Below are 13,349 nucleotides of genomic sequence, written 5' to 3' on the forward strand. Positions count from 1 at the left end.
CTCTGATTGATCAAGTTTGAAAAGTTTCTTCACTGGAGGAATGTGCTGCCCAGGATGGAAGAGTGAATTTCATCTCCTGCCACCCAAGTTAAATTACGGGGTGAGGGTGGGGGCAGTTATTTAGGACATCGGAAATAGAAGATATCACAAACATTTTTTCCTTCAGAATAAAAATAAAGAATAAGATATTTTAACAGTCTGCCTGGGTGGAACTTTCCACATTATCAAAATCCCCAGTGAGAGGGATTCGTTGTTTAACCCTTGCACAAAATCCGATTTAGCCGTCCTGCAGACCAAAGATGATAGTTGAAGAACACAAAACAATGTAGAGGTAGTCTTCACTTAATGACCACAATTGGGACCAGAATTTTGGTGGCTAAGCGAAGCAGTCATTAAGCGAAACTGACCCGATTTTATTACCTTTTTTGCAGTGCTTGTTAAGTAAATTACGCAGGCATTAAGCGAACCAAATGGTTGTTAAGCGAATCACTTGGTTCCCCATTGATTTTGCTTGCCGAAGCTGGCCAGGAAAGTTGAAAATGGCGATCACATGACCATGGGATGCTGCAACGGTCATAACTGTGAACCAGTTGCCAAGTGCCCCAAATCGTGATCACATGACTGTGGGGACTCTGCAATGGTTGTAAGTGTGAGGACAAATGGTTGTTAAGTGAGGACTACCTGTATGTCTTCCTAGCGGTGTTTCGCAAAGTGCAGTTCACTTGCTGGCTTTGAGTTTGCCCAATATACAGCTTTGCTTCAAAACGAAGAGCATGCAAGAACTGACTATAATTTTAAGTTGGTCAGGGTGGGGGAAGAGGAAGAAAAAGCAGAGATAAGCATATGGAGAAGTAGAGATAAAACATTGCTGTGTCCTCAGGCCATGAGGTTGAAGTGAGCGTCCAAGGCTTTGAATAGGGACTTGGTTAGGAGAGTAAGTATTTTTGTGTATTTGAGGCTGGAAATGAAAAATTGCAAATAGAATATCCCAGAAAACAGACATGATTGGCTGGTTGGACCTCTGAACTGAATCTTCTGCAACGGCAAACTTTTTTTCAAGAGTGTGCGTCTGTGTTATTTTTTCATCTTTTTAAATTAAGAAGGAAAGGAGAGGAGAGGAGAGGAGCTGGGCTTCAAACTCTCAATATTGCTTGAACGATTGATTGATTGATTGATTGATCAGGTGCCATCAAGTCAGTGTTGACTCTTAGTGACAATTTAGTATTATTTATTTATTTATTTATTTATTTATTTTTTGCAAATTTCTATCACCACCCATCTTTCCCGAAAATTAATTAATATTGATGAAATGAAAACAATTTAGCAACAATTAAAAAGCTCCCTTCCCCTCCATCCTCACCTACGCAAGTTAGGTTTTTGGGCTTGGGAACAGAAGAAGGGGGAACAGGGATGTTTTTTTTTTCTTTTTAAAACAAAGTTCTAGTGTGGATCACACCTCTCTGGGCTGAATTCTGGCCAGACAAGCTCTGTTCCTTAATTCTTACATTGGGTTTCACTTTTGCCTTTATTTAAGCATGGTTTATTAAATAAGCCACGGTTTGCACATTCCACAATGTTCAGCCATGAACCACAGTTTACAAACCACAGGGGCTGTGGGCTAAGCCAAAATCAAACAAACCACGTTGTGCTTCTGCTGATGTGTAAATTCAGCCAGTGAGTATTTTGCCTTGCCTGAGCAAGCCTTTCCTACCTGGCTCCCCAAAACGTTGGCTGTTTCCTTTTTAAAGGAAGCACATCTCCCAAGCCTGAAGTTTGCTCTAATCTGGTAAGGCAGGCCCAAATTCAACAGGAGAAGCTTTCCACCTCCGCCATGCCAGGACAAGCCACACCTGCTGAATGTTTGCCTGGCTGAGAAACCTGGCCAGGTGACACCTTTAGCCAGAATGCATGGATGAGTTGAAGCAGCAGACCTCATCATGCTGGTGGGAGCTGAGACCCCAACTGGAAGACCCAGATGCTCCAGATTCGGGTAAATTTATCTGAATCTGCTGGAGAATGTTGACCTTATGGCAGAAATTGCCTTCCAAGGTGGGGTGGGAATCCATTCAATTAATTCCATTGCTTATCAGATAGCGGATGACCAGTCGTCAGCGATAAATTTCCACTCAGCAGAGCTTGGTGATAGCACATTTTTCTCATGCTGCTTTCTCGCTCTGACCCTGGCTGGGACTGCACCTTTAAATCATGGTTTATTTCCACCAGGGCTTACTCAACAAGCCACAGTGGGCTAGGCTGAGTCATTAACTGTGTGTGACTGTCCCTTGTGGACTGTAACTAGCAACTGAGGGTTCTTTATCAAGCGTGGCTTAGTAAGATATATAAACTAGGTTTCTCCGAATTGACCCTGATAGCAAATGCCCTTAAATCTGGGAGGAAAATCATATATCCTAAAAGCCAAGATTGTGAGTCTCTATTTCCCTGGGCAACAAACGCTAGAATTGTGTGTGTGCTGTTTGTGAACTGAGCCACTGTGGGAGAAAGCGCAAACATCCATGCAAATAAAAGCATACTTTATTGCCTTCCAGTTTATTACGGTTTTGCATGGATTCTGCCAACTGTTCGGAGGAAACAAAGATATCTCCTATGTGAAATGAGGGTGAGGGATGGCCTGTGGTAACTTTCCCTAACTCTGGTGCCTGGATTTCAACGCCCAGAATTCTCAGCAATGGATTTCAGTTCCCAGAATTCTCAGCCACTCTGTGATGAGGGAGGCTGGGAGTTGAAGTCCAAATATCTGGAGGGCACCCCATTTGGGGAAGGTTGTCCTATGTTGCTTTCTCCTCCCCAACTCATTGGTAGAGTGCATGCAGCACGTTAAACAAACATAGTTGGTTTGTTAAGCCTTAGCATATGAACTCAGCCTGCTGGGTTGTGAAACCATGGCTTATGGTTCCCCACTTGGGACTGTGTTCAACTTTGGGGTATGTCTCTGCCCCTAAAGCCTTACCGTGTTACATTGATCACAGAAAAAAAGGGGGGATAAGCATGATCGCTACTGAAAGCATGGCATTCAACAAGTCTTCGGCATATTTATATGTTGATTGATTATGTGCCATCAAGTCAGTGTTGACTCTGAACAACCACACAGATAGATTATCTCCAGGAGGATCTGTCCCCAACCTGGTCCTTCAAGTCTTCCAACGTTGCACCCATTGCCACTGTAACTGAGTCCATCCCCCTTGCTGCTGGTGACCCTCTTCTCCTCTTTCCTTCCACCTTTCCCAGGTTTATGGACTTCTGTAGGAATTGTACAGCTTGCCCAGATAGAAATGGATGAATGGATTGACTGTGTGCCATTAAATCAGTGTGGACTCTTAGCAATCACACAGATAGGCCTTTTCCAGGAGGATCTATCCCAACCTGGTCCTTCAGCTCTTCCAATGATCCACCCATCACCATGTAACTGAGTCCCTCCACCTTGCTGCTGGTCATCCTCTTTCTTTCTACCTTTCCTAGCATTACAGCCTTTTCCAGAGAGCTGGGTCTTTGCATAATATGTAGGATACCTTGAGCCTGGTCATTTGTGCCTCGAGTGAGAAGTCTGGGTTGATTTGTTTGATGATCCATTCTTAAATTAAATAGTAATCTCAGCACATTAGACTACCCCATTTGGGAAGAGATGTTATAATGAATGACCCATTCAGAAGAGCATGCAAAGGTCTGGAGGGCAGTTGGGGAGAGGGATGGCAGAGAGGCTCAAATTCTCCTTGGCTCCCTCTCTGTCTCTTACAGCCCGCCTTCCTGGATCTCTGATCCCCAGGTGAATGGGAGATGCCACGGTCATTCTTGGTGAAGAATAGGAAGGCACACGCTTACCATCACCGTGCAGTGGATGACAGCGTCCTGGTGCCCAGGTGGGATACAGGAACTTCAGCAGCGTTATCTGCTGGTAGGTTGGATGACTACACCACCAATAATCAAGCAAGGGTGCAGGCTGTGTACTGAGAGGAACTTCTTCTTCTTCCCCATTTCTCCAGTTTTTGTGCATACTTCTGTGTCCTGGGCCCAGCTGTTGGCTGTTCCTTCTTCCTTCTTCAACCCCTGCAAAGGAAGCCCTTGTCGAATATCTGAACCCCATTGAAATGCCACTTCTCTTACACCACTTCTAAACCATGGAAGTTGGGTTTTTGGAGAACCACGTTCTTTCTCCATTTTCAGAAGATAACAAAGCACTTCTCTCCCAAATTGTTCCTACTGGATATTTTAGTACCCTTTAGGCACCTCCTCCTCCTCCTCCTCCTCCTCCTCCTCCTCCTCCTCCTCCTCCTCCTCCTCCTTTCCTTCTCCTCCTCCTCCTCCTCCTTTCCTTCTCCTTCTCCTCCTCCTTTCCTTCTCCTCCTCCTTTCCTTCTCCTCCTCCTTCTCCTCCTCCTTTCCTTCTCCTTCTCCTTCTCCTCCTCCTCTCCTTCTCTTTCTCTTTCTCCTTCCCCATCTCTCCTTCTTCTCCTTCTCCTCCTTCCTCATCTCTCCTTCTCTTTCTTCTCCTTCTCCTTCTCCTCCTTCTCCTTCTTCATTACTGGCTGCCTTGGGCACCTGGTTGGATTGGAAATTGGGGTATAAATGAAATATTTGCAGGGCTGGGCAACTGTCTGATCTTAGAAGATTTCACTGACAGGTTGAACAAACTTTTTGAACTGGACCAGAACATCTGGCAAAAGGGGCTGAACGTTTTTTAAGTCCAGAACATCCAGATAACATTCAGAAGCAGCCCAGAGAGACACCTCCCTGATTCACTGGAGTATGAGAAGGCGGGGAGGTCCAGCACAACCAGACTTGCAAGATGCTGTTATTATCACCAATCTCAATAAAAGCAGTTTTAGTCTTCCTGTGGAGTTGAGTTCCTAGTCTGGTCTACCTAGTCGGGCTGACTTTCTGGTTTTAACACCAGGGATGTTTGTCGCTGCCCCATCACTCCCTGGTGATTATCTGGACCTTTCTTGATCTTAGGACTTCATTTGTGGACCACTTTTGATATTGCAGTTATTTCCGGCGGCAGCATCCCGGAAGAAAGCAAGGCCTTCCAGGCAGATGATGCACCAGGCTCTTCTCCAAAAGAAAAACAGGACTCCAAGGGGGTCAAGGAAGAACATTTTCCTGTTCAGAATGTAACACTGATAGCTCCAAAGCAGCCAAATCAAGGTGAGCAGCTCTGGCTGGATTTACATGCCTGGCAGGGAAAGGTGAGAAGTCACTAGCCGAGTCCTGATATTTGCTAGCCTCAAATGTGGAACCCCTCAGCTTTGCCCCAAATGTAAGAGCTTAAAAAAGCAGAGATGATATCCTAAAAAAGACAGGCTGATACTTTAAGGTCTGAGTCCTCCCAGTTGTGAGGAAAAAAATCCACCCCTATTGCTGGTGGCTCTCCTGGCATGCCCCCACTGCTGCTTGTAGCTGATGATGGAGTGCCACCATTGATCCCAAGTTCCAACTTCTCTCCACCCCCTTGAAACAAGGCCCTGTTGCTCTCCCTGTCCCTGCCCAGGAGGAATTCACAAACCTTTTAAAAGGGAATCGTATTGCCCTTTTAAGCAAGAAACACAAAGAAAACAAATTAGAGGAGCAAATTAAGAACCACAGTCATATATGCACATCCAAGACATTAATGGATTATGAAGTTGGAAAACTGGAATTTGCAGTATTGCTGATATGGGACGCCTGTCCTTTGGTCACACAAAGCTCTTTCTTAAAGGGTTTTTGCAAAATCCAAGAACAATAGAAACGGGTTGACAATAATAATTTCTTCAGTATGGCCTTGGGGACATAAATAGCCCCTTCCATATTGAATTGATTGATTGATTGATTGATTGATTGATTCGTTCATTCATTCATTCATTCATTCATTCACCTCTGAGGCTGTCCAGCTCCACAAGACTTTGAGTGGCTAACAACATTGAAAGGAACACACACACACACACATAAACACACACACAGTAAAACACTAAGAACAAAGATTTGTCCAGAAGAAAAGATACTTAGTCTAGTAAAATTCTGCAGGGGTTCAACTTCACCCTACCCCAAGGCTGTTCTAGAGGGCAGACTCTAAAACACAGAAGGCTCACTTCTTTGGCCTCAAAAGATGGCATTGCCTAATCAGAACTATCTGATGTTCTCTGATGCTCCTCTTCTCTTGTCCCAGAGATGCCCATCCTGACTTTAAAAGCCCAAGATGAGAATGCTCCCACTTTCTACAACTCCAGCTTTGCTTGGAATGCCTTCTGTCCTCCATATGGGTACAGACCAATGTCTTCTACCGTGCTGGAGCACTCCATTCACCTGTATGGGACCCCAGTCCTTCCTGCCACAGACCTCCCTCTTGACTACAGCATGCAGTTCTCGCCCGACATGGAGGCCTACCACTGTGTCATATGCAATAAAGTGAGTTACTCAGAAGCTATATCCTTGTTCTGTGGTCTCCGTTTACCAGGGACAATCCCAATCATATGGAACTTGTCCCTAGGTGTAGAGGGAACACTTGGCACTTGAAAGTGTGCTGGTCTTCAGTTTAAATAAATTCCAAAATTCTTATACAATGTGGTGTCAGGAGTAGGATGATGGATAATTATGTGCCATCAAGTTGTTGCTTGATTTATGGGACTAGTGACCCATAAATAGATTTTCTCCATGATGATCTGTCCCCAACCTGGTCCTTCAGGTCTTCCAACTTTGCACCCATCACCACTATTTATTTTATTTTTTTATTTTATTGATCAAATTTTATCACCGCCCATCTCCCTCCCAAGGAGGGACTCTGGGCGGTTTACAATAAAATAGAATTAAAAAGCCCAAACAGTTATAAATACAATAAACACAGTAAGAGTAAGAAGGTGATGGAATCAAGACGGGAGAGAGTTCTTTATCAGCCCATGAGTGTAGCAGGTCTGTCTGAAGTCACTCTAGGGCGCTAGCCATCCCCAAGTACGACTGTTCCCCCTTCCATTCCAAGCCAGCTGGCAAAACCAGGCCTTTCATCTTTTTCGGACGTCCAGGAGTGAGGTGGCCTGTCTCACCTCTGGGGGGAGGATGTTCCAATGGGCGGGAGCTACAGCAGAGAAGGCCCACTTCCGAGACCCCGCTAGGTGGAATTCTTTTATGGATGGGGTCCGTAGCGTGCCCTCCCTGCATGACCAGGTGGGGCTATAACTGAATCCCTCCCCCCTTGCTGCTGGTCATCTTCTCTTTCCTTCCACCTTTCCCAGCATTAGATCCTTCTCCAGAGAGCTGGGTCTTTGCATAATGCATCCAAAATGGGGTAATTTGAGCCTGGTCATTAGTGCCTTGAGTGAGGCTCTGGGCTGATTTGCTTCACAGTCCATCAGTTTGTTTCCACGGCTATTCATGGACTTCTCAGGAGTCTTCTCCAACCCAAAGTTCAAAGCCCTCAAGTCTTCCTCTCCTGCCTCTTCGAAGTCCAACTTCCACTTCCATAGAGTGTCAGGGAATACCATAGCTTGCCTGTATCTGTAGGTATAGACACATCCTGGCATTTGGCTATCTTTTCCAAGATATTCCAAGATATTTTCCCAGAAGTGGGATACCAGGAAAGTATTAGGTTTCTTCTAATGGGCTCTGGTATCACTGTTGCCTACAGAACAAGCTTAAACACAAGTGGCAAGAAAGGGTGGCCTTACTCTCTGCTATTGCAGAGATTGTTTAGACTCCAAAAATGCTGCATGAGGTCCTTCTGGCCACTTCACTCTACATCCTAGGACAATGCACCTTTCCTTTCTAGATGTTTTCTACCCCACATGGCCTGGAGGTCCATGTCCGAAGATCACACAGCGGCACACGGCCTTTCGCTTGCAGCGTTTGTGGGAAAACCTTTGGGCACGCCGTGAGTTTGGAGCAACACACCAACATCCACTCTCAGGTCAGTCTGGGTGCTGGGGAGCGGAGAAAAACAAAATCATGGATCAAGCTTCTGTGGCTTGTGCCCAGATCCTGCTGACCTGCCTTGTAGAGTAAATACAGCCATTAAAATAGATATAATGGGGCTTGTAAGGCTCAAGAACGAGGAGCAAGTTTTTCGGGGTCCGTGAACAGTTTCCTGGTCCAAGAAAGGCTAAAGGAATTGCTTGGCGGGGTCCTAAACCCCCAAACTTGGGCGGGGGGGCAGAGAGACCTCTCCCTGACCACCTTTGCTAAAAGTCTGCGATGTATTTTTTGCCGTTTCGGTGGAAATAATAAACTCAAACCGTAGCATCAGCCCCAAAATAAGTGTTTCGCTTTTAAATACACTTCCTTACCCCGAAAACTTTTTAAAAATTGCAAATCTCAGCTTGTCCCCATGATGTAGCAGCCTGCCCAGTTTGCATCAAAACAACTCCCCATGCACCTCCTCCCAGCCCGTCCAACGCATGAAATGCACCCCAGCCATCCAAAGGCACCAAAGGGGTTTCATTAGTAATGCTCATCATGCATAGAAAAACTGACATTGCATTTTTAAAAAAATCCCCTATTGCATATAAATATTGCAGCCCCTGGCCTCGTTTCTTCCCCTCCTTTGATATCGGTCATGATCCCCACGATTGGATTCTTCCTCCTGGGAGGCTCCTGCTGTGATGTTTTTTCTCAACCCTTTCCCCATGCCATCCTTATCGCCAGGAGAAAAGTTTTGAGTGCAAAATGTGCGGGAAGACATTCAAGCGGTCATCCACCTTATCTACTCACCTGCTGATCCACTCGGACACCCGGCCGTACCCCTGCCAGTATTGCGGGAAACGGTTCCACCAGAAGTCGGACATGAAGAAACACACCTACATTCACACAGGTGAGCAGGAAGGGATTCAAGAGAAGGGCCGTGCAAAGCCTTGGAAAGAGGGTGCGCCCTGTTTCAGAAGAAAGAATGCTTTGATTGGAGTCCTGCGCTGAGTAAGGGGTCAGACTGGATTTCTTCATGGCCCCTTCTAATGCTATGAGACATCAACAAATCCTGATGTGTGTATGAACAATCATATATATATACTGTGTGTGTGTGTGTGTGTGTGTGTGTGTATATATATATATATAGGGATGCAGTGGCGCTGTGGTTTAAACCACTGAGCTGCTGAGCTTGCCAATCAGAAGGTCGGCGGTTCGAATCCGCGTGACGGGGTGAGCTCCCGTTGCTAGTCCCAGCTCCTGCCAACCTAGCAGTTCGAAAACATGCAAATGTGAGTAGATTAATAGGTACCACTTCGGCGGGCAGGTAACGGCGTTCCGTGTAGTCATGCTGGCCACATGACCACGGAGGAAGTGTCTACGGACAAACGCCGGCTCTTCGTCTTTGAAACGGAGATGAGCACCGCCCCCTAGAGTCGGATGCGACTGGACTTAATGCCAAGGGAAACCTTTACCTTTACCTTTACCTTTACCTTTACCTTTACCTTTACCTTTACCTTTACATATATATATATATATATATATATATATATATATATATATATATTTTATATATATGTCATGAGTAAGGATGGCGAGCAGGGGGCTCCCATCCAGACTGTTAAGCGCATGCGTAGCACTGAGGAATTGGGCAGCCATTCAAAGAGACACAGATCGGGACCGCCTTAACCTTTGGGGTTCATATGTCTGGGTTTTCCCACGCTTCTTCAGTTTGTTAGGATTCCTGTTATGTACTAGCAATAAACATTAGAGACCAGTTCCTTGTTTCAGCGTGTTTCCTGGCTGTTAGGACAATATATAATAATATATAATATAAAATTATATATATGTAATTTTAAGAAAGAAGATAAAAACTAATACAAACTAACACAGAGTGAGAAAAAGAAAAGAAGGAAAAAAGAAATCAAAACAAGAGCTAAAAGGGCAAGAAAGGGGGGAAAAGAGAAAAAATAGGAAAAGGCAAATAGAAAAGAAAGAAAAAAGATACAAAGAAGTAGCTTCTGATTTTCTTTACAGCAGCTCTTTTTTGAATAAGAACTTTATTAAATTTCAAAATATATAATTAAAATACAAAACAGAAAATGCAGAAAAGCAAGAAGATAGAACTTAAAAAAAAGAAATAGCTATAAAATGAAAATAGATAGGAAACAGAAAGGAAAGGTGGCTTCTAACTTCTCCAATACAGATATAGATACAATTAAAAATATAATCTCTTACCATTAATTAAACCATATTAACGTGATTTCCATCAAAACAAACCATTTAATCACTCAAACCCACAATTAAAGCTTCATTTGTTTCCAGCACAAGCAAGTAGTCAAAGTGGTTTTCTTTACCGCAGTTCTCAGTCCATCGTCACAATGCTTCTATGCTTCGGAAACAGCATTGTGCATGCTCAGATACTGTCAAAGCACAGCTCGGTTCTTGCTTGCAGGCAAAAAACAGGCCAGCCCGCCAGCCCCACTGGCTTGTTTTCTGCTGGTAATAACAATTACTGGACCAGCTGCAGCCTGCTGTTTCTAGCCTGTTTGAAAGACACCCTCTGCTTGGATTTTTTTTTTAAAATCTAGGAATCAAGTTATGTCCACTGATTTCACTGGCTGTAATCCACGGTTTTTAGTCCAGTTGAACTAGAAGGCACGAGGAACGGTTGTGATATATTAATTTAGGCATGTAAGATTGGGTTTTCCTTTCTTAATTTTCCCCTTCTCTGTTCTACCCAGGGGAGAAGCCACACAAATGCCAAGTCTGTGGGAAAGCCTTCAGCCAAAGCTCTAATCTCATCACACACAGCCGGAAACACACCGGCTTCAAGCCATTCAGCTGTGAGCTCTGTGAGAAAGGTTTCCAGCGCAAAGTGGACTTGCGGCGTCACCGGGAAAGCCAGCACAGCCTCAAGTGAAAGAGGAACCCCATTGTGGAATTAGCTATGGCAGAGGGTCGGGAACGTTTAGCCCAAGAGCTGTAGACAGACCTTGGCCCAGATTGTAAATCCTGCCCACTTTGGTTCTAGCTCCGCCCACTCTTGCTTCTGATTCCGCCTACTTTGGGCCCTGGCCTCACCCACCGGTGGGATGTCGATGCCAGACTGGATCTAAAACCTTGCAGCCTTTAGCCCATAAAAAGCCTTTCCCTGCCCTTTGAGTTAAGAACGGTGGAAAAGTAATAATAATGCCTCCAAGAAAGATTATCTTTTTCACTCTCTTTCGCCAGGCCAAGACTGGGAGAAAAGAGTGGCAAGGATCTGTATTTGTTTCTCAAAGTCTGAGAGAGGGATAGAAAGAGGGCAAGTGAGTCTGAATTTACTGTACTTCTGTGGGCTTTGTCTGCAACGGTGCTCAGATTACAAGGCTAAAATAAAAGGAAGTGCTTAGTAGAAGTAACTGGGCTGTCCAGGCAAGGAAAATCTGTAAAACTACCCATAAAAACAAATCAGACACCAGGTTTCTGTTCTGGGAAACAAACAGTCTCATGTTCAGGACATTTCCATCTCTATCAATGATTTACACGGTCCGTTGTGCAAAGGTATCATGATTTTGCGTCTGTGTTTGAATCTGTGTTTCCTGAAAAAAAGAAAGCACCCCTTTTAGCTTCTTTTGCCTACCAAATGTGGAATTCCATTGTTTGGCAGAGAAACACCAGTTCTCTGTTGTTTTTCCATGTCAGGAGCGAGCCTCATCAGCCGAAAGTTGAAGATATGGCCTCCCCTGTTCGGAAGGAGATGTTACGCTGAATTTTATTTCTCTGTCTTCTGCCAAAGCTACACGTAGATTTACTCCCTCCTGAAAATTACTGCAGTGTAAGGGGACTGGAAGCTTGTAGCCTCCTCTGTTTTAAATCTCTTTGAACAGAAGTTGGACATTTTAGAATCAGTACACCTAAGCTTCTTCCGATATACTTTCATTCCCTGTTCTTGTTTAGTGGCTGTAATTTGGATTGCTCTTACCGTTCTTAATGGCTGTAAGTTAAAGTCAGTTTAAGACCTAGTAATTGCTTGTGCAGAACATGGTTAGCATTAACTGGGCTGGTTTGGGCTCAGGGGGCAGGCTTTTTGATTAAACACTGCCATTCTGGTTAATTCTGAACTCAGGGCATGGTGTAAACCCAGAATAATAATAACCAGGTTATTATCGTTCATACAGCAGTGTTTTTATATCCCTAGCTCTCGATTGAAATCATCAATGGCCTCAAAGCAGGGTCAGATGCCGGCTAGCCCTCGTATGGGAGACCACCAGGAGATCCCCAGCTGTCGACTAGACCAGGCAATCAAGCCAGCTTTCAAAAACAAAGCAACCGTTTCCGTATTGCTGCCAGAAAAGCAACATGGACATGTCAAGGCAAAGTTATCAGGCAAAGAGCAGGACTTAGGGAAGACTTCTTAGGATTTAGAGCTCACAACTCAGTGTCTCTCTGATTGGGGCAGCTTGCAAATATTGCAAAAAAGTGCATATTTTACAGCAGTCTCATAGGGATCATCCATTTTGCTCAAAACGTTCCTAAATTCCACAGGCCATCCAAATAACAATGGGTTAGGTCCTTTAGATAATCTTTTTTCCCATCTCCATAGACCTGATTGAGGAGAAACCATTTATGCTTGTTAAAAAGCCTCTGAATTTACATGCCAAGCTGCATGGAATAGATGTGGGTTCTATATTTTAGTAGGATGAGTGAATCAGAAAAATACTCCGTTATGCCTCTTTAGTTATTAAAGTAACACACACGTTCATTCCCAGACTGTTGTTTCCCACACTCTTATGATTTTAAGCTCCATTTGGTGAATAGCTTCCTAAAACCTTGTCTGTTAGGGTGGCTTGGAAATATGGTGAAGTAAATAAATGCTATTAACAAACATCTGAGCCATGAAATCTGTTTTGGTGTATGTGAAAGGGATCACTGTCAATGTTCGACGCTCCAAGACATATTCACACAACACATTGGACCCTAATCCAGGTTAACAGCACAGGATGGATGTGTTCCCACCACAGATGTGCCCAAAGAACAAAACCATCTTAGGGCTTAACATTGCAGGCTGGATCACATAGCAAACTAAGACATGGCTCGATTCCCACAACACAGTAAACTCAGGTTAACAAAACACAATGGTCACAATCACAATCTCCACAATGCCAATACAAGTAGACCAAACACAGCTTTTAATTAATGGCCTGTATCAGACAACCATCCAAAGTCATTTTAGTTTAAGCTAGGATTTTGTGTGAATCCAACCGAAAGGTGAGGGGTTTCTTCTCCAAAATCTCCAGACAGGTATTTAAAAAAAAAAAACAGCCTAGCTGGCACCTAATAATGTTGGGAATCCTGCCTCAGACAGAATAAGGAATGACTTGGTGAGATGCGGGGATTTTTGCTAATTTAGATCATGAGGATGAATATTATTTTTAGAAGAAGGACAAGTGTTTAATGTTGAGCACTTGCTTTCTATACAAAAGGTCC

General features: G+C 44.2%; 1 protein-coding gene across 1 annotated transcript; it reads left to right on the plus strand.

Moving 5' to 3' along the window:
- Positions 1-3,738: 3,738 nt before the first annotated feature.
- Positions 3,739-11,475, plus strand: GFI1B (growth factor independent 1B transcriptional repressor). Its single transcript, XM_063316202.1, has 6 exons — positions 3,739-3,910; positions 5,001-5,159; positions 6,157-6,395; positions 7,750-7,887; positions 8,622-8,787; positions 10,622-11,475. Exons 1-6 carry the CDS (start codon positions 3,793-3,795, stop codon positions 10,798-10,800), a joined length of 999 nt encoding a protein of 332 aa, XP_063172272.1. The 5' UTR covers positions 3,739-3,792; the 3' UTR covers positions 10,801-11,475.
- Positions 11,476-13,349: the final 1,874 nt, after the last annotated feature.

This window comes from Candoia aspera, chromosome 16, assembly GCF_035149785.1.
Source record: "Candoia aspera isolate rCanAsp1 chromosome 16, rCanAsp1.hap2, whole genome shotgun sequence".
Taxonomy (NCBI): Eukaryota; Metazoa; Chordata; class Lepidosauria; order Squamata; family Boidae; genus Candoia; species Candoia aspera.